This window comes from Delphinapterus leucas, chromosome 11 (genome assembly GCF_059928025.1).
Source record: "Delphinapterus leucas isolate spDelLeu-1000000601 "Yukka" chromosome 11, BTC_Dleu_Yukka2, whole genome shotgun sequence".
Lineage (NCBI taxonomy): Eukaryota > Metazoa > Chordata > Mammalia > Artiodactyla > Monodontidae > Delphinapterus > Delphinapterus leucas.
This window is the reverse complement of record NC_143139.1, coordinates 43,770,139-43,785,531: the sequence shown is the minus strand read 5'-3', so window position 1 is coordinate 43,785,531 and position 15,393 is coordinate 43,770,139. Positions and strand designations below refer to the sequence as shown.

Sequence of the window (15,393 nt, the reverse complement as noted above, 5' to 3'; positions counted from 1 at the left end):
ATTTTCCTGTATAATCATACTATCATCACAGCTAACCAAATTACTTTCTCATGTCTAATCCTCAGTTTATATTCAGATTTGCCTAGCTGTTCCCAAAATGTCTTTCACAGTTTGTTCAGGCAAAGATTCAGTCAAAGACCAAGCATTATACTTGTTGGTGAGGTAGCTAAAGTTTCTACATCTTGACTTCAGCCCACCTTCCCCCACTTCCATCTGTCACCACATCCTTCCCCAGCCCTGTGAGCTGGCCAACCCCAACGTGTCATGGACTTTTTTAAAAAAAATATTTATTTATTTATTTGGCTGCGCCGGGTCTTAGTTGCGGCATGCATGTGGGATCTAGTTCCCTGACCAGGGATCGAACCCGGGTCCCCTGCATTGGGAGCTCGGAGTCTTAACCACTGGACCACTGAAGTCCCCATGGACTTTGAAAACTACTCCTGTTTTACACTTGGCCCTTTCCTTGTCCCTGGAACGGAGCGACTACCCTTTTATTGTCTAAGGTCACCTGGGAGCGCACCACCCACCTCTGTGAAATCTGTTCTTTTTCTTTCTTCTCTGGGGCAGAGGCACCACCTGTTCCTCCCTCTGCGCTCATCCAGCTGCCACCAGGGGTTTCTGCCTCTGTTCACAGTGTGGGCTCGGTTCTGCCTGCTGGCAGAGGACGGGGCCACCAATTGCCTCACCTCGCTGGCCCTGCGCCCAGCACGTGCTTGGCAGAAACAGATGAAACTCCTTTCTTCAGCTTCTTTGCTCCTCCTCCACGGCCTGCCTGCCGTGATAATTGGGAAGCAAAGTCCAGAAGGGGCTTGGTGTGTCTTGCTGGAAGATTGTGATCCTGGAAACTGGTCCTCGGCCCAGCCCAGATCTCCTTCCTTCTGCTCTTACAGTTTCCTTCCTTGTGCACACATACTGAAGGCTCAGGAAACGGTTCTTCAGGCAGGACCAGAAGAACCTAAGGGGTTGGGTCCAGGCCAGGGGGGCAGGGGTGTTGTGGTTGGTTCTGTCCTTTGCTTGTTCACACAGCTCCTTCTGCGGACCACCACGGCCCACAGAGAGGGAGGCAGCTTGAGACCAACCCCCTCACCTTCCAGTCCTCTCCTGGCCTTGCCCTCTGGGCTGTCCGCTAGGATGGGATGGAGAAATCCAGGGGATATATGCCATGCCCGCCTTAGTGTCCTCCCCACGCCTCTACCGTTAACAGGCTGATCCAGGAGGGGTGGGAGCTGACCTCAGCAATCCTCTCCCAGAGGGAGGGACCTGACTCTGACGTGCCATGATTGGGTGGAATGGTGCTAGGAAGCGCTTCCTCCACTTCTCGGCTCACTACTCAGGAGCCCTAGACAATGGAGAAGGGACTAAGAGAGAGAGGGACAGGAACACCCACTCTAGAACGCTGGGGGATTCCCAGGATGTGAGGCTGGGGACCTTCTGAAAGTTTATTCTGCCCCCACCCGATTCCAGAGAGCCAGCAGCGCCCTCTGCTGACTCGGGGAAGGGGTGGAATGGAGCTGGAGCGAGAGGAAGGGAGTGGGCTCTGGGTGGAGAATGCAGGCCTCTTGAAGACCATCTTGTCACCTCGACTCAGCTCTGCCGCCCGGCCGGGCGCTCAGAGAGTAACTTCGGGCCGCTCATCCCTCCTTTGGCTCTCACACGTCTCCTCCGTTTCCCTGAGCCAGAGAGAACCAGGCGGCGCCGGATCCCGCTCTCCTACCCCGAGGTGGCCCCCTTCTGGCGGCGCCAGAAGGGCGCCAGGCACCCCGAGGTCCTGCCCTGGGCGTCCTCTCTTTGCGGGGGTGGGCACTGTCTTACGGGCAGGGGCCACGTGGCCTCGACCGGGCTGGGGGCTCGGCCTTCCCCACGCGGGCCGGGTGACTCAGGCCGCAGCTGTTCCCGTGTCACATGAGGGAGGCTGGGGCCACTCGGCGGGGGAGGGGGCTGTGGCTGGAGTCGGGGCGGGGCCGCGCGCCGGGCGGGGCCAGAGCCGGGGGGCGCAGCTAGAGAGCCCCTGAGCCGCGGCAGGAGAGCAGCGCACAGCCTCGGGGAGCCCAGGTGAGGCCTCGGGGCTCGCGCCAGCTTCCGTGTGGGGTGGGGAGGGGCTCGCCCCGGGCCTCCGAAGATCCGCCGCGCTCCTCGCCGCTCCCGAGGCCCTTGCAACTTTGCAAAGTTCCGGAGGCCCGGGCGGAGTGGGGGTGGGGGGGCGCCGGCCGCACTTCTGTTTGGCGGTGGTCAGAGCCCAGGGGAAAGGGCCTGGGGGTCGGGCTGGGGCTGAGGACTGTTTCTCGTGACTAGTTGGGTGGGGAGGGGGGTGTTTAACGCCTGGGGGCTGGAGGGTCGAGGGTGGGCGTCCGGCGCTGGCCCCCGCCGGCGCCCTGGGTTGGGTCCCGGGCCGCGGAGGCGGCGGGGCGGGGTCCGGGCTGGGCGGCGGGCGCCCCCACCCCTCTCCTGCGGGGAGAAGAGGGGGCTGGGAGACGTGGATCTGACCGCGGGTTTCCGGGTGGGAGGGGCTTGGAATGGGGGCCCCGCAGGGAAGGTCTCGAGGGCCGGCAGGGAGCTCGGAAGCCGAGATCCCCCTTCGACAGGTTCTGATCCCCCTTCGACAGGTTCTGATCCCCCTGCCGTCCCGTCTGCCCCAGGCCAGGCAGCCATGGCTGTGGAAGGAGGAATGAAATGTGTCAAGTTCTTGCTCTACGTTCTTCTGTTGGCCTTTTGCGTGAGTGGGGAGCGGGGACGGTGAGGGCGCGCTGGCAGGGTGCGGGGAGATCTGGCTCCGGAGTGGTGAGGGCTGAGGGGCCAGGAATGAAGGCAGCTGGGGACCAGATGTGGAAGGAAAGCCCGGGAACGACCGAGGCCAGCGCGGCCGTCCTCTTCTCCTCCAGCTTTCAGGAACCTCTGAGGCTGGTTTGGACCGACAATGGCGGGCCACCCTCCCCGTAACCCCTCCGGGCCCTTCCTGTCTGGTGACCCAGTCTCTTGTGATATGGGGCAGTGGGGCAACCAGCCAACCGCCTGATGCTATCGCCACCCTCCTCTCTTCCCCTCCACTCCCTCATTTCTTGCCATTCCCTCATCACCCCTCCCGGCTGCTTGGGGTGGGTACGGGCTCTGCCCACCTCCACTGCTCCCGTCCTGGACTCCGGGCTGGAGAGGCTACTGTTTGTCCAGGAAGGGGCAGGCTACTTTTACCCCCTTTTCCCCCCTCCCTTCTCGCCCCTGGCCTAGTTGGCTTGAGGAGCCCTAGTCACAGCTGATGAGGATGTGGGGGGCATTGGAGGACAGTGAGAGGGCGGTTCTGGGCGCCCTAGAGGCCCATAGGAAGAGGCTCAAAGGAAGCACTGCTCTTTGTTAGGAATATGTGCCCTGGGCTCAAGGCTTTCTGGGAACTTCTCTGTTTGCTTTTGGTGAGGAGCTGTTTGAAGGAAGGCATGGTTCCTCCTGGTTGCCTTCTCCCAGAGAGCCTTGAACAATTTCCCAGCCCTCACTGTGGGGCAAGGATGCGTCCTCCTTCTCCCCCATAGTCAAAAGTTTCCTGGAGCTGTGAGAATCGGTCTGTATGGCACGGGGTTCCGCCTGTGTCCTGGGTACACCACCGTGAAGGGCTGATGGGTTGTGGGTCTTCTGAATCCTGACCTTCCCTCCTCCCAGGCCTTTGCGGTGGGGCTGATCACTGTGGGCATAGGGGCCCAGCTCGTCCTGAATCAGACCATCACTCCGGGGGCCACCCCTGGCTCCCTGTTGCCCGTGGTCATCATCGCAGTGGGTGCCTTCCTCTTCCTGGTGGCCTTTGTGGGCTGCTGTGGAGCCTGCAAGGAGAACTACTGCCTTATGATCACGGTGAGTGGGTACGGGCCAGCCTGGGTGCCTGGGACTGCGGAAGGGCATTTCTCTGGAGGGGGCTTGTCGGGGTGGGTGGGTGAGGGAAACCTTGGTGAACGTTCCCAAGACCGGCAGGCCCCTCTCACCCAGACTCCAAACGTGACTCCCGTCCTTTGCACCTGCAGTTTGCCATCTTCCTGTCCCTTATCATGCTGGTGGAGGTGGCTGCAGCCATTGCTGGCTATGTGTTTAGAGACAAGGTAAGCAGGGAGTAAGGGGAGGGCCTTGCCTCAGAGGCCTGGATGCTCTGGGACCCAGGTGCCCTGAATTCTGGCCTCAGCAGTGCTCCTCCCTACTCCCAGGTGATATCAGAATTTAATAAGGATTTCCGGCAGCAGATGCAGAATTATCCCCAAAACAACCACACAGCATCGATCCTGGACAGTATGCAGGAAGACGTGAGTGGGGTTGCTGGGAGCAGGGGTAATGGGGGAAGGAGATTCTCATCTACATGTTGAAGATAGAGGTTCACCTAACAGCCTTTTCCCCCATATCTTTCCGCAGTTTAAGTGCTGCGGGGCGGCTAACTACACAGACTGGGAGAAGATCCTGATTGTGACCAAGCGAGTCCCTGACTCCTGCTGTGTCAATGTCACTCAGGGCTGTGGGATTAATTTCAACGTGAAGGATATCCATACTGAGGTAGGGAGGGGGCTGAGATAGTAGGGGACTTGGGGAAGCTGGGAAATGTTTCAGGAGGAAAGAGGGACCCGGGGTGGAGGTGGAGAGGGTTGGGGCTCTGGGAAGTTTGGCGTCAGGGGTGGGGAGGGAATTTGGGAATACTAGGGGTGGGGTTAAAGGTACAGAGGGTGGGGGAGAGACAGATGGTCCAAGGAAGGTGGGTGGGAAGTTTCTGATGGTGTCTTGTGTGCCTGCCACCCTTCAGGGCTGTGTGGAGAAGATCGGGGGCTGGCTGAGGAGCAAAGTGCTGGTGGTGGCTGCAGCGGCCCTGGGCATTGCCTTTGTGGAGGTGAGAGACGCCCTTGAGCACCTGGGATCGAGGGGCAGTGGGAGGGTGCTGAGCAGGAGGTGCTGGCCTGGGGAGGGGAGGCCTGGTGGTGTTTGGGGTCTCTTGGGTGGGCCCCTGGTACCTTGCTTCCCTGACTCCTCTTCACCCCCATCTCTGTCTTTGCTTCTAGGTCCTGGGTATCGTCTTTGCCTGCTGCCTTGTGAAGAGCATCCGAAGTGGCTATGAGGTGATGTAGGGGGTCTAGTCTCTTCAGCCCCCTCATCCAGGGGAGTGGGTAGTATACTCCAGGTTTTTCAATTAAACGGATTATTTTTCCAGACCGAAAAGAGAGAGAGTCTCAGTTTGTCCTAAAGAGTGATACTTTATCCCTTCCCCCTCCTCATCCATGTTCCTGTCCTCTGGGACCTCGTTCTGTTTGCACCTCTGGAAAGGCAGGCCTACTTTGGGGGGTGTGGAGGAAAGGAGGATTGTGCTGAAGGCATTCGTTGGGCTGGTAGTGAAAGTGGGGATCCCGAGGAGGCTGAGGCCCACTGCCCTCCCTGTCTCCTAGTCTTGTTGCTGCCAGGCTCAGTGCTGAAGGGTTCGTGAAGCCATTTCCCACGTCAAAGGGATTCTCTACAAAGGTCCTACCTGGGAGAGACCAGCCCACATCCACTGTCGACATCTTCTCCCTGGCCTTCTGCCCACCTCTGAGGGCCCAGCAACTCCTTGCCACACTGACCCTCAAGGGGGCCTGGCTCCTTTCAGGATGGTGACAAGTTGCTTTTATACCTGTGTGGCCAGTGTCTATCCTTCTTGACTTACGTTAGATAACAAGAATTTAAGAGGGTATTGGCTTTTTTCCCATGGAAACCACCCAGCTTGGCCTTGACCCCTCTTCATCACCTCCCCATGCCCCCCTTCCCACTCCAAACACTGAATTTCAACCTTACTCCAGGAAGAAAGGAAACATCCAACAGTGCCCTCTAGTGGCCACCCCTCCAGGTGCAGCTTCAAAGATGCCTTACAGATGCAAGACAATCCCCTTGCACCCCCGAGTGGGTGCTGGTTGTTTTGCAGGTACTAAATGGGCCAGAGACCCTGGAGGATGTGAGCCTAGGTTAGTTAGGAGTTACATGGGATCTTCCACTGGGCACCTTCATTTTTGCCCACCTACAGTGTTTTTTGTTTTGTTTTGAACAACACACATTTTAATTAATTAATTAATTAATTTTTGGCTGTGTTGGGTCTTCGTTGCTGTACTTCGTTGCTTTCTCTATTTGTGGCGAGCGGGGACTATTCTTCATTGCGGTGTGCGGGCTTCTCATCGTCATGGCTTCTAGTGTTGCAGGGCACAGGCTCTAGGTGCCCGGGCTTTAGTAGTTGTGGCACGTGGGCTCAGTACTTGTGGCGCACGGGCTTAGTAGCTCTGCAGCATGTGGGATCTTCCCAGACCAGGGCTCGAACCCGTGTCCCCTGCACTGGCAGGCGGATTCTTAACCACTGCGCCACCAGGGAAGCCCCAATACACATTTATTGAGTGCCTGTTTTGTACCAGGCACCAGGCAGTGCCAGGGTGGGGGACAGAAATAAATCAAAGTCCTTGCCTTGAACGACAACCTCTTGCTGGAGGGCTGAGTTCAGTAGACCGCCTGAGCAGGCTTGGGAAGGACCCAGGTGAGCACAGCATCCACCAGGCTGGCTGGCAGGTAGGAGGCTGGCAGCCAGAGCAGCTTGGCATCCCAGCCTGGGCTGTAGCGGGTTCTGGGGTGACGGGCAGTCAGGGCATGCTCCAGGCACTCGCTCACCTTGGTCAGGTCCGGGTCACAGATCAGGTTCATGATGCGCTGCTGCACTCTCAGATCTGCGGCCCAGCGGACGGTTGTAATCAGTGTCCCTGTCCCATTCCAGCCTACCTCAGGCCCTATCTCCTGGGGCCTGGGGCTTGCTGCCCAGTAGAGGTGAGAGGGGTCCTCAGTCCCCTCCCCAGTTTGGGGAGTGGGCAGGTTGCACATGGCCTGGGTGTTCTATGGCATCCCATTCACCCTCACCCCTTCCCTGACTGCTCTACCCACCTCCTCCCAGCAGGCTGGTGCAGGCCTGGCCTTTGTGGCACTCTCATTTCCCTTCATATGCCCCTGCGTGGGCCCATCACTCACATTTGGTGAGGAAGGTCTCCCCATAGAGGGCCTGTGTGGCTGGAGGCAGCCGTGCCCAGCAGGCCTGCAGGCTGTCCTCCAGACTTTCCAGGTTTGTCACACGGGTTCGGAAGAAGCCAGGCTCCACGATAGATACTCGTACCCCGAAAGGAGCCACGTCCCGCCTGGAGTGGGGGCAGAGGGAGGTTCCTGGGTTCTTGTCTTTATAGGGAGAGGACTTCAGGGACATGGGTAGGGAGGCTAAGATAGGAAAGCATCACAGGGTCAGTGGTCATGACAGGAAGGGATATCCCCGCTGCCCTGGGATGAGGGGCAAGTGGGGCAGAGGGAAGGAGGTATTTTTGAAGTTTGTTTTCCTTTGTATTCTCTTCTAGAATCTAGAGCAGGGACTTGAAAACTTCTTAAAGGGCCAGACAGTAAATATTTTCCACGTTGCAGATCTAAAATTAATGATATTATGTAGCTACTTATATAACCATTTACACTGTCGCCGTTTAAAAATGTAAAAGCCATTATTAGCTTGTAGGCCAGTGGCGGGATCTGGCCTGAGAACCACAATCTGCCAGCTCCTGAACTGGAAGAACCACAGTCCCCAGATCCCAAAACACAGGGTTGAGCCCCAACTGCTGGATATGGAGGGTGTAGACTGGTGTTTGCTGGGGGAAGGCGGGAGTGCTCGGCACAGATTGCAGAAGTCCAAGTATAAAGTACATGTTCTGTGATGCTGATTGGAAGATTAAAAGACAGGCATAGGGACAAAAGTAGATATTGATGTCATTTGCTGAGTGATGGTGACAGAGGAAGACTTCCTTCAGGAGGTGGGCCCAGCTTGGGGGAATCGAACTCTGCTCCTGTGTCATCCTTAAGTCTCCCTTGTGCTCTCGTGGGACTTTGAACGTTATTGTCTAAAGATGAGGGGCAGGAGAATGTAATGACCAGGGTCTGTAGGCAAGCAGACCTGGGCATACGTGGCAGTGCCCCCACTAACTGTCATGTGGTCTTCGGTAACTTACGTTACCTAAGGGTGTTAACACCGACCCTTACAGGATTTTGGGGAGAATCGAATGAGAAAGTGTTCAGTAGAGGTACTAGCTCATGGTAAGTAATAGTTGTTATTAGTAATAATAACATTAATAAGAATGAGAGCGGGCTTCCGGGGGCATTTTCTATGTGCCAGGCTCTGTTGAGGCCTCACATATACCTCATTTTACTCACCCATGAGGCGGGCCTTCTCATCCTGATTTAACAGAGGAGGAACAAACTGGGGAAAAGAGAGGTAACTGACTAAGGTCACCAAGCTCACATGGGAGAAGGCTGGGATTTGAACCCACAAACTCAAGCCCTAAACTGTCTCTAAGTTTCCACCACGCCCTGCTTTCATCAGCTCTGCAGGGCAGATGCTAACCTGCTTGTTGAGTGGGCTCCCCCGGACTGGGAGCAGGGCCCTGCACCCCTCACCTCAGGCTGTCAGAGAACGCCTCCAGGCCAAACTTGGAGACACAGTAGCCCCCTCCATTGGCTGCCAGGCGGCCCAGGACACTGGTGATGTTGATCACCCGGCCCTGGGCCTGCCGCAGCAGGGGCAGCAGGGCGAGGGTGACCCCGATGGGACCCAGCGTGTTCACATTCAGCACCCGCTGGAAATCCTCCCGTGTCTGCCAAGGTGTGGGCCCGATGATGCCAGCCGTGCCGGCATTATTCACCAGACCAAAAAGCCCTGTGGGGGGGTGAGACAGGCACAGGGTAGGTGAGGCATTCCAATGGGCCCTCTCCTTTCCGGGAGGATCTGAGCCCTGCTCCTCCCCCGCAGTCCCTCTAGCTTCCCACAGCCCCTGCGAGTGCACACCTTACGCCCCGTTCCCGGTGGCCCCCTGCCATACTCACCTGCTTCCCCGACGTGTGTTTCCACCCACTTGGCTGCCTGCCGGACGCTCTGGGGATCTGTGACATCCAGCAGTGTGGTGTGGAGTCGGGAGGAGGCCACCCGCTCAAGGTCCTCTGCCCCTGAGGGGGTCAGGCAGCTGGCCAGGACTCGGAAGCCTCTCTGGTCCAGCCTCAGTGCCAGAAGCCGCCCAAAGCCCGAGTCACAGCCGGTGACAAAGACGAAAGCATCGCTGGCAGGCAGGCTCTGCCGGTCCCTGAGCAACCACAGTGCTGCCCAGAGCGAGACTCCAAGAAGCAGAGGCAGCCACATGGCCGGACCCCAAGTGACCTGCAGGTGGCAGCCGAAGCTGGGCAGGGAGACTTGTCTAGTTTACTCTGGCCCACCAGCCCTCGGCCCTCATATCTTCCCCATAACTGGAAGTCTCTGGTTTGAGCAGACTGAGACTCGCAAACTACAGTTCATCTAAGTAAAGCGAAGATCTGGGCAGACCCTGTATCTGTGGGTAACTTAACTAAAACCAGATGAGCTGGGTCCTGTGTGCAGACCCGCCACACAGGAGCAGAGGGATCTTGTTATCACCTCTTACCTCCTGCTAAACCAGCTGGGCCTTATTTTTGGAGACACATACGGAGCCCCTGCATTTTAGTCCTGCTGGCTCCAAGCTTACTGTGTGAGGCCGAGCACCTCACTGTGTCTCGGAACCTGTTTTCTCATCTACCAAGTGGGACTAACACCCAGCACACCCACCTGGGAACCGCGGGGGATCAAAGGGGATAAAGTGTGAGGAGGCGCATGAAAAGCTTTAGGCTTTGAGTTATCAATACATGAACATCTTGCCAGTCTTCTCATAGCCCCCAAGCTCCCAGTACCCTGCTTACCTTCTCAGGGGAAAGCTAGCAGGCACTACGACACCTGAAGTTTCTTCTTTTGCTTTGCTTGAGAAACTTTGCTCCAGGGCTTCCCAGGCTCCCACTAGCTACCACTGAGGCCAAAGTCCGAGGCAGGTGGACTGGGTGCCAGAAGTATTAAGTGCATGTGGGGTGGGGTGGGGGAGGAGGAGCCAGGGAGGCTGAGGCCTGTGGGTTGAAGCCAGAGCTTGCTACAGGCCAGAAGCACCCAGTGCCCTGCTTGGCTCTCTTTTCCAGTGGGGCTCCCTGACCACCTCTGTCACAGATTCTTTTCTTTTTCTTTTTTTTCTAAATTTTTGAATTCCACAAGGCTTAGTTGTTTTTTTTTTTTTTTGCAGTACGCGGGCCTCCCACTGTTGTGGCCTCTCCCGTTGTGGAGCACAGGCTCCGGACGCGCAGGCTCAGCGGCCATGGCCCAGGGGCCCAGCCGCTCCGCGGCATGTGGGATCTTCCTGGACCGAGGCACGAACCCGTGTCCTGCAGGTGGACTCTCAACCACTGCGCCACCAGGGAAGCCCCATTTTTTTTTTGTTGTTGTTGTTTTTTGTTCTTTTTTTAAATTTATTTTTTGGCTGCGTCGGGTCTTCATTGCTGTGTGCAGGACTTTCTCTAGTTGCGGCGAGCGGTGGCTACTCTTTGTTGCGGTGCGCGGGCTTCTCATTGCAGTGGTTTCTCTTGTTGCAGAGCACAGGCTCTCGGTGCCCGGGCTTCAGTAGTTGCAGCTCGCGGGCTCTAGAGCGCAGGCTCAGTAGTTGTCGCGCACGGGCTTAGTAGCTCCCCGGCATGTGGGATCTTCCTGGACCAGGGCTCGAACCCGTGTCCCCTGCATTGGCAGGCGGATTCTTAACCGCTGCACCACAAGGGAAGTCCTGTCACAGATTGTTAAGAGGAGGGATCTATCAAGGATGGCAGCTGCCCCTCTCTGTTGGTGACCTTGGACCTGTCACTCCTCCCCCTTCCCTGCCCTGAAGTGCTCCCATGCCCAAGAATTAATCTCCCAACTGGTCCAGACTCATGACACTGCTTAGCACCAGGCTGGGAGAGGCCGTGAGCACGTGGAGAGGCAGAGAGCCAGAGCTGGACCAGGCCTGCTCCCTGTCTTGTTTCTCCTCTGTGGGAAATGGAAGTCCTGGGTTAGGAAGCTTGGGACAGGGCCCCCTGCCCTTCTCTGGGGAGGGGTGGGAAACTCCCACCCTCTGCTTACCCAACAGTAACCTGCATCAGGTACCAGGCCCAAGGAGGAGAAGAGAGTTGAGCTTGTAAGAGGAAGCTAGTTCCAGCCTCTACCCAAAAGGTACCATTGCTCAGAGGAAGAGTCTTCGAACCTTCCATTCCTACCCCCCACACTGAGCTAGTAGCTCCTTGAGACAAACACAGAGAAATGGAGGCTTGTGTTTTATTCATGGCCTGTCACCCTCCTTCCTGCCCGCCTGGGGGAGGTAGGAGGAGTGCGGGAGGGGAGGGCAGTGGGGCTAGGAGGGGGCCGACTGCAGCTGCCCTTTGTAGACGTACTCCAGCGCGGTGGCAATGGTGCGCATGTCCAGCTCGATGCTCCGAGCCCAGTTCTCCACATCTCCGATTTCCTGGAAGGTGGTGGTGGGGTGTGGGAGTCCGGGAGTCAGGGTGGGTGGGGTGTGGCTCTAGGGGATGGATGGGGGCACTTTCATTCCATCCCCTAGAAAGGGCTTTGCGTGGACCCACCAGCTGCTTTTACTTCTCTAGCTTCTGTGACACTGGGGCCATAGATTTCTGGGGTTTCTGGGATGATCCCCACTTCCTCCTCAACCCCAGGCCTGAGGTGACCCCACTGGAGGCAGCCAATGGGGGCGCAGGATGTGGCTGGAGACGTAGGGAGCGTGGCCTACCTTGAGCGCCTGGTTGAAGTTCTCCACCATCCCGATCCACTGGCCTGTCTGCTTGGCAAACTGGGCAGCCTGGACCTGTAGGGTCTTCACCTCGTGGTCCAGCTTTCTCTGGTTCATGTAGGCCTGGGCCACGCTAGAGGTTGCAGGAGGAAGGAGGTCAACTCGCCCAGCTGGTGGGGAGTGGTCTCCAGAACTGATACCCCACTGCCAGAGTGGGAGGCCGGTCAGGAGTCAGGCTGGAGAAAACCATGTGATTTTGGCCATTCCTGGATGTGAGGCAAATGACTACGATGTACATGCAAATGAGCCCGGTCCCTTCCTTCCATTCCCAGGATTCCCAGGAGAGCCTAGCCGGGAGCTGACCAGAAACATACCATTTCCTACCCCCAGAGGAGTTCTTGAAGCTGGGTGAGAAAAGGGAGGGTTAACCTGGTGGGGCTGAGGGGTATCACTGAGGAAGAAGCTGGGAGGGAAAAAGGGGCGTGGGGAAGCTTGGGAAATCCAGCGGCAGGGACACATCTGGCAATGATTGGAAGGCCAGGGATCCATGCGAGAAGTTGGGAAGGGAAATTGGGCTCCTCCCTGAATCTGGGGTGGGATGGGAGAGCAACCCCCTCCCCAGGAACTCAGGGTCAAGGGAAGATATCCCAAGGGCTGCTTCTTGGCTCTCTCTCCCAGTCCTCCTCTCGCCCACACAGATGAACGAACACACACACACTCTCTCTCTCTCTCTTCCTTCTGCTCTAGGCAACAGGTTTTCTATTCTCCTTGATCATGGTTGCCTGCAGTTACATTACTGCCCCAAGGCTGGTATCCCCGCCCCCCGCTCACCCCCCCCACCCCGCAATAACTGTGCAATAACTGTTCCCCCTTGTTGGCTGATGAATCTTTCATTCCCCACCCCAAAGCTCTGGGTCAGCTGAGAGACTCCACATCCGCTGCCCCCACCCACTGGAATCTGTGGAGACTGGAGGGGACAAGGGGATGGGGCGGGGGGGAGTCTAGAGAGTGGGAAGGACACCTGACAGGGGCTGAGATAGACTGAGCCTTTGTTTTCCTTTCTGGGGAATGAGAGGAGCCGTGGGCAGCAACACAAAACCCTTTCTAATCTGGCTTTGGCTTAGCTGCCCTCTAAGCTGAAAGAGGGGTGGCCCCTAGCAAAGGAAGAGAAGCAGGAGAAGCCTGGGCCAACCACAGAGCAGAGCCCAGGAGGCACCAATGTGGGAGGGAGGGAAGGCACAGACCCTGTCCCTTCTCTCTGGGGGACAGCTGGGTCACAGTACGGGGTGGAGGAGCTGAAACAGTCATAGCAGGGTGCTCCCAATGCTTCAAGATTCCCCTGGGAGTTCCTGAACTCCTTATTTTCCCTGTTGACCTCTTGCTTTCTCTCATTCACACTGCGTGGAGGGAGAGGCCTGGAGGGAAGGGAGATCAGAGGCCCCAACCACAGCCTTCTCTCCCTCTAATCTTCCCGAGATGAGCAATGAAGGTGACAGTTCCTGCCTGGCTCACTTGGGTGACTCAGTCTCTGACTTCACAGCCAAGCTATTCGACTTGCCCTGGGGTGGAAGGCATCATACTGCCTCCTTTCTCCCAACAGATGGCCTGGCTATCAGATCATCATCTCTCCACTTTTCTGGGTCACTCAGGGTCAAGAGACAATGTTCTTTGCTCCTTCCCAAGTCACTGGTCATTACTGGCATCCTCACTTAGGACCAAAGCAAGGGGTGGTCTCTGGAGACCCAGAAGGAAGGGAAGTGACAGCCTGGCTCTAAGGTGGCTCCTGGCATAGGTTCTGCCCTCACCCTCACCAGCTGTGCCATCTCTTTCCTGCCAGCTGCTCTCCAGGTCTGCCAGAGGGTGGGAGGTGGAGAAGGAGGAGCTGGGAAGCTGTGGTGAAGGACGGTGCTCTCCCTCCTGCTGGAAGTGACAGCTGGACTTGGACGGGTGAAGAGAGGTGGCCAGACGGCATCAAGTTGTGAGCACCAGGGAAGTTATTGTTGGGAAGGGGAAATCTGGCTGCTTTTCCAACCACCGCAGCTGTTCCTCTCTGCCCTTGTTAGGGGTCAGAGCTGGCTCAAGCCTCTCTCCATAAAAGTTAAGCTGGGTGGGAGGAGGATAGGGGAATGAGCAGAACATCTCATCTCAAGAGCAGTCTGAGGGCTAGACCTTGCCAGTGCCTAAACTTGGGGGGGCAGGGTTGGTGTTGATGGGAAGAGGTTCATACCCCACATTGAGGTGATCCACCAAAGCTTCTGTCAGGCAGGTCGCTGCAGTGATAGCCTCTCGCCTCCTCTTCTCTGGGTGGAGGGGGAAAAGGGATTAGACTGGAGACTTGGTTTTTTGAGGGGTGGTGCTTAAGGTTCCCCCACCCATTCATTACTATTCTGCTAGTTGTGGGAACATTTCAACTAATCTCAGAGTGCCAGAGCTGAAAGGACCTTGCAAAACATAAAGCAAGCCCTTTCATTTTAGCCGTGAGGAAACTGGTACCCTGAGAAGGGAAGCGATTCGCCCGGGGACGCTAACGAGCCTGTGGCAGCGCCCAGGACTCCAGCCTCTCAGGCACGCTTTTCCCAATGTCTTGGCTTTAGGATTGGTAACTCCGGGATTCCCAGCCCGGATTCAGGAAACAAGGGCCCCACCCCCATTTCGGTGGTTTCAGGCCTCCAAAAATCCCAGCTCTGCCGGGACCCCAACACCCGCTTCCTTTCAGGAGCGTTCCTTCCCACTTCCAGGATGAGCGGCTCACTGGACCAATCGGCACAGCGTTCCGTGACAGAGGGCGGGGCTAGGATGCCGCGGAGACAGCGTGGGGGGCGTTGCCGTGGGGGACTGGAGCGCTGCTACAGACCAGGGCCCGTTGGCAAGAGAACGGAGCTCCCCAAAAAGCTCCTCTGATTCCCTCTCCCACATGCCCGCGCCCACTGGCCTGCGCCTTTCCTTGGATTTGGGCCGTTACTCAAGGTCCAGGCTCCGGGCTGAGGCTAGGCCGCGGCGGGAGGGAAAACGGCGGACTGGATATTTAGCTCACCCTGCAGCTCCTTGCGTTCATTCTGCTTGGCCTGGTGTTCTTTCAACAGGCGGGACAGCATGGTCGCGGCGGGCTGGGGGCAGGGCGCGCCCGGCCCCCTCCGGCTCCCGGAACTGGAACGAGCTGCTCGGCTCCCGCTGGGCCCGGGGTCACGTGACTGCAGTGTCACGTGAGGCCCGGAACCGCCCTCCTTTTGAGACTTGGGGTGGTAGGTAATGAGGATCTTGGCTGGGAAGGGAGGGGATAGTAGGGCCAGGTGAGCTTTTGTCTTTATTGGGAGCTCACTTTTGGTGAGTGTGGGAATGTGGGTTTCGTACCCAAATTGCAGAACCAGTTTTTAATCTCCTCTGGATCTCAGGCTCCCAGGAGGGTTGTTGTTGCCAGGCTGTCCATCACGGTTCGGTTGTTGCGGGAGCAGAGGCTCCCAGGACTCATTGAAATTCTTTGCCTTCTCTGGCCGTTCCCTCCTGGCAGCTCTGGTCGGTTTTCAGTTGATCCTCAGCTCCTCCCTCTAGGGGGGGAATGCTTTCCTCTCTTCCAGCTCTCTCTCTTTTCACCACCCCACCAAAGTCCCTCAGCTCTGGCTGCTCATTGTTCAGAAGAAACATTTTAGGCCCTTCCAGCGGCCTCCTAGGGAGCTTTGCTAATTTGGCTGGCTATGTGTGGTGAATGTGCAATTCCATCTCTGTCCTTTTGTGGTCAGGGAATGCAAACCCA

At 57.3% G+C, this 15,393-nt stretch overlaps 3 protein-coding genes across 3 annotated transcripts; 1 reads left to right on the top strand and 2 right to left on the bottom strand.

The window, feature by feature from the left end:
- Window positions 1–1,981: 1,981 nt before the first annotated feature.
- CD63 (CD63 molecule) lies at window positions 1,982–5,172 on the top strand. Its single transcript, XM_089920833.1, has 8 exons — window positions 1,982–2,052; window positions 2,604–2,713; window positions 3,646–3,834; window positions 4,002–4,076; window positions 4,179–4,274; window positions 4,381–4,518; window positions 4,763–4,846; window positions 5,016–5,172. Exons 2-8 carry the CDS (start codon window positions 2,648–2,650, stop codon window positions 5,079–5,081), a joined length of 714 nt encoding a protein of 237 aa, XP_089776959.1. The 5' UTR covers window positions 1,982–2,052; window positions 2,604–2,647; the 3' UTR covers window positions 5,082–5,172.
- Window positions 5,173–6,034: 862 nt separating this feature from the next.
- Window positions 6,035–9,196, bottom strand: RDH5 (retinol dehydrogenase 5). The gene is made up of 4 exons (XM_022571932.2): window positions 8,869–9,196; window positions 8,443–8,701; window positions 6,985–7,148; window positions 6,035–6,689 (listed from the first exon to the last, which is right to left on the bottom strand). Exons 1-4 carry the CDS (start codon window positions 9,176–9,178, stop codon window positions 6,466–6,468), a joined length of 957 nt encoding a protein of 318 aa, XP_022427640.2. The 5' UTR covers window positions 9,179–9,196; the 3' UTR covers window positions 6,035–6,465.
- Window positions 9,197–11,159: 1,963 nt separating this feature from the next.
- BLOC1S1 (biogenesis of lysosomal organelles complex 1 subunit 1) lies at window positions 11,160–14,823 on the bottom strand. The gene is made up of 4 exons (XM_022571933.3): window positions 14,677–14,823; window positions 13,870–13,942; window positions 11,643–11,775; window positions 11,160–11,360 (listed from the first exon to the last, which is right to left on the bottom strand). Exons 1-4 carry the CDS (start codon window positions 14,735–14,737, stop codon window positions 11,250–11,252), a joined length of 378 nt encoding a protein of 125 aa, XP_022427641.1. The 5' UTR covers window positions 14,738–14,823; the 3' UTR covers window positions 11,160–11,249.
- Between the last annotated feature and the right edge of the window lie 570 nt (window positions 14,824–15,393).

Excerpts from the sequence above, each read along its gene's own strand:
- CD63 (XM_089920833.1), top strand. The coding sequence starts at position 2,648 with ATGGCTGTGGAAGGAGGAATGAAATGTGTCAAGTTCTTGCTCTACGTT. Across the intron at positions 2,714-3,645 it reads TTCTTCTGTTGGCCTTTTGC|GCCTTTGCGGTGGGGCTGAT; the intron begins GTGAGTGGGGAG and ends CCCTCCTCCCAG. Across the intron at positions 4,077-4,178 it reads GCTATGTGTTTAGAGACAAG|GTGATATCAGAATTTAATAA; the intron begins GTAAGCAGGGAG and ends CCCTACTCCCAG.
- RDH5 (XM_022571932.2), bottom strand. The coding sequence starts at position 9,178 with ATGTGGCTGCCTCTGCTTCTTGGAGTCTCGCTCTGGGCAGCACTGTGG. Across the intron at positions 7,149-8,442 it reads GCGTTCTCTGACAGCCTGAG|GCGGGACGTGGCTCCTTTCG; the intron begins GTGAGGGGTGCA and ends CCCCCACTCCAG. Across the intron at positions 6,690-6,984 it reads GGAGACCTTCCTCACCAAAT|ATCTGAGAGTGCAGCAGCGC; the intron begins GTGAGTGATGGG and ends GCTGGGCCGCAG.
- BLOC1S1 (XM_022571933.3), bottom strand. The coding sequence starts at position 14,737 with ATGCTGTCCCGCCTGTTGAAAGAACACCAGGCCAAGCAGAATGAACGC. Across the intron at positions 13,943-14,676 it reads TGAACGCAAGGAGCTGCAGG|AGAAGAGGAGGCGAGAGGCT; the intron begins GTGAGCTAAATA and ends CCCTCCACCCAG. Across the intron at positions 11,776-13,869 it reads GTGGATCACCTCAATGTGGG|CGTGGCCCAGGCCTACATGA; the intron begins GTATGAACCTCT and ends TGCAACCTCTAG.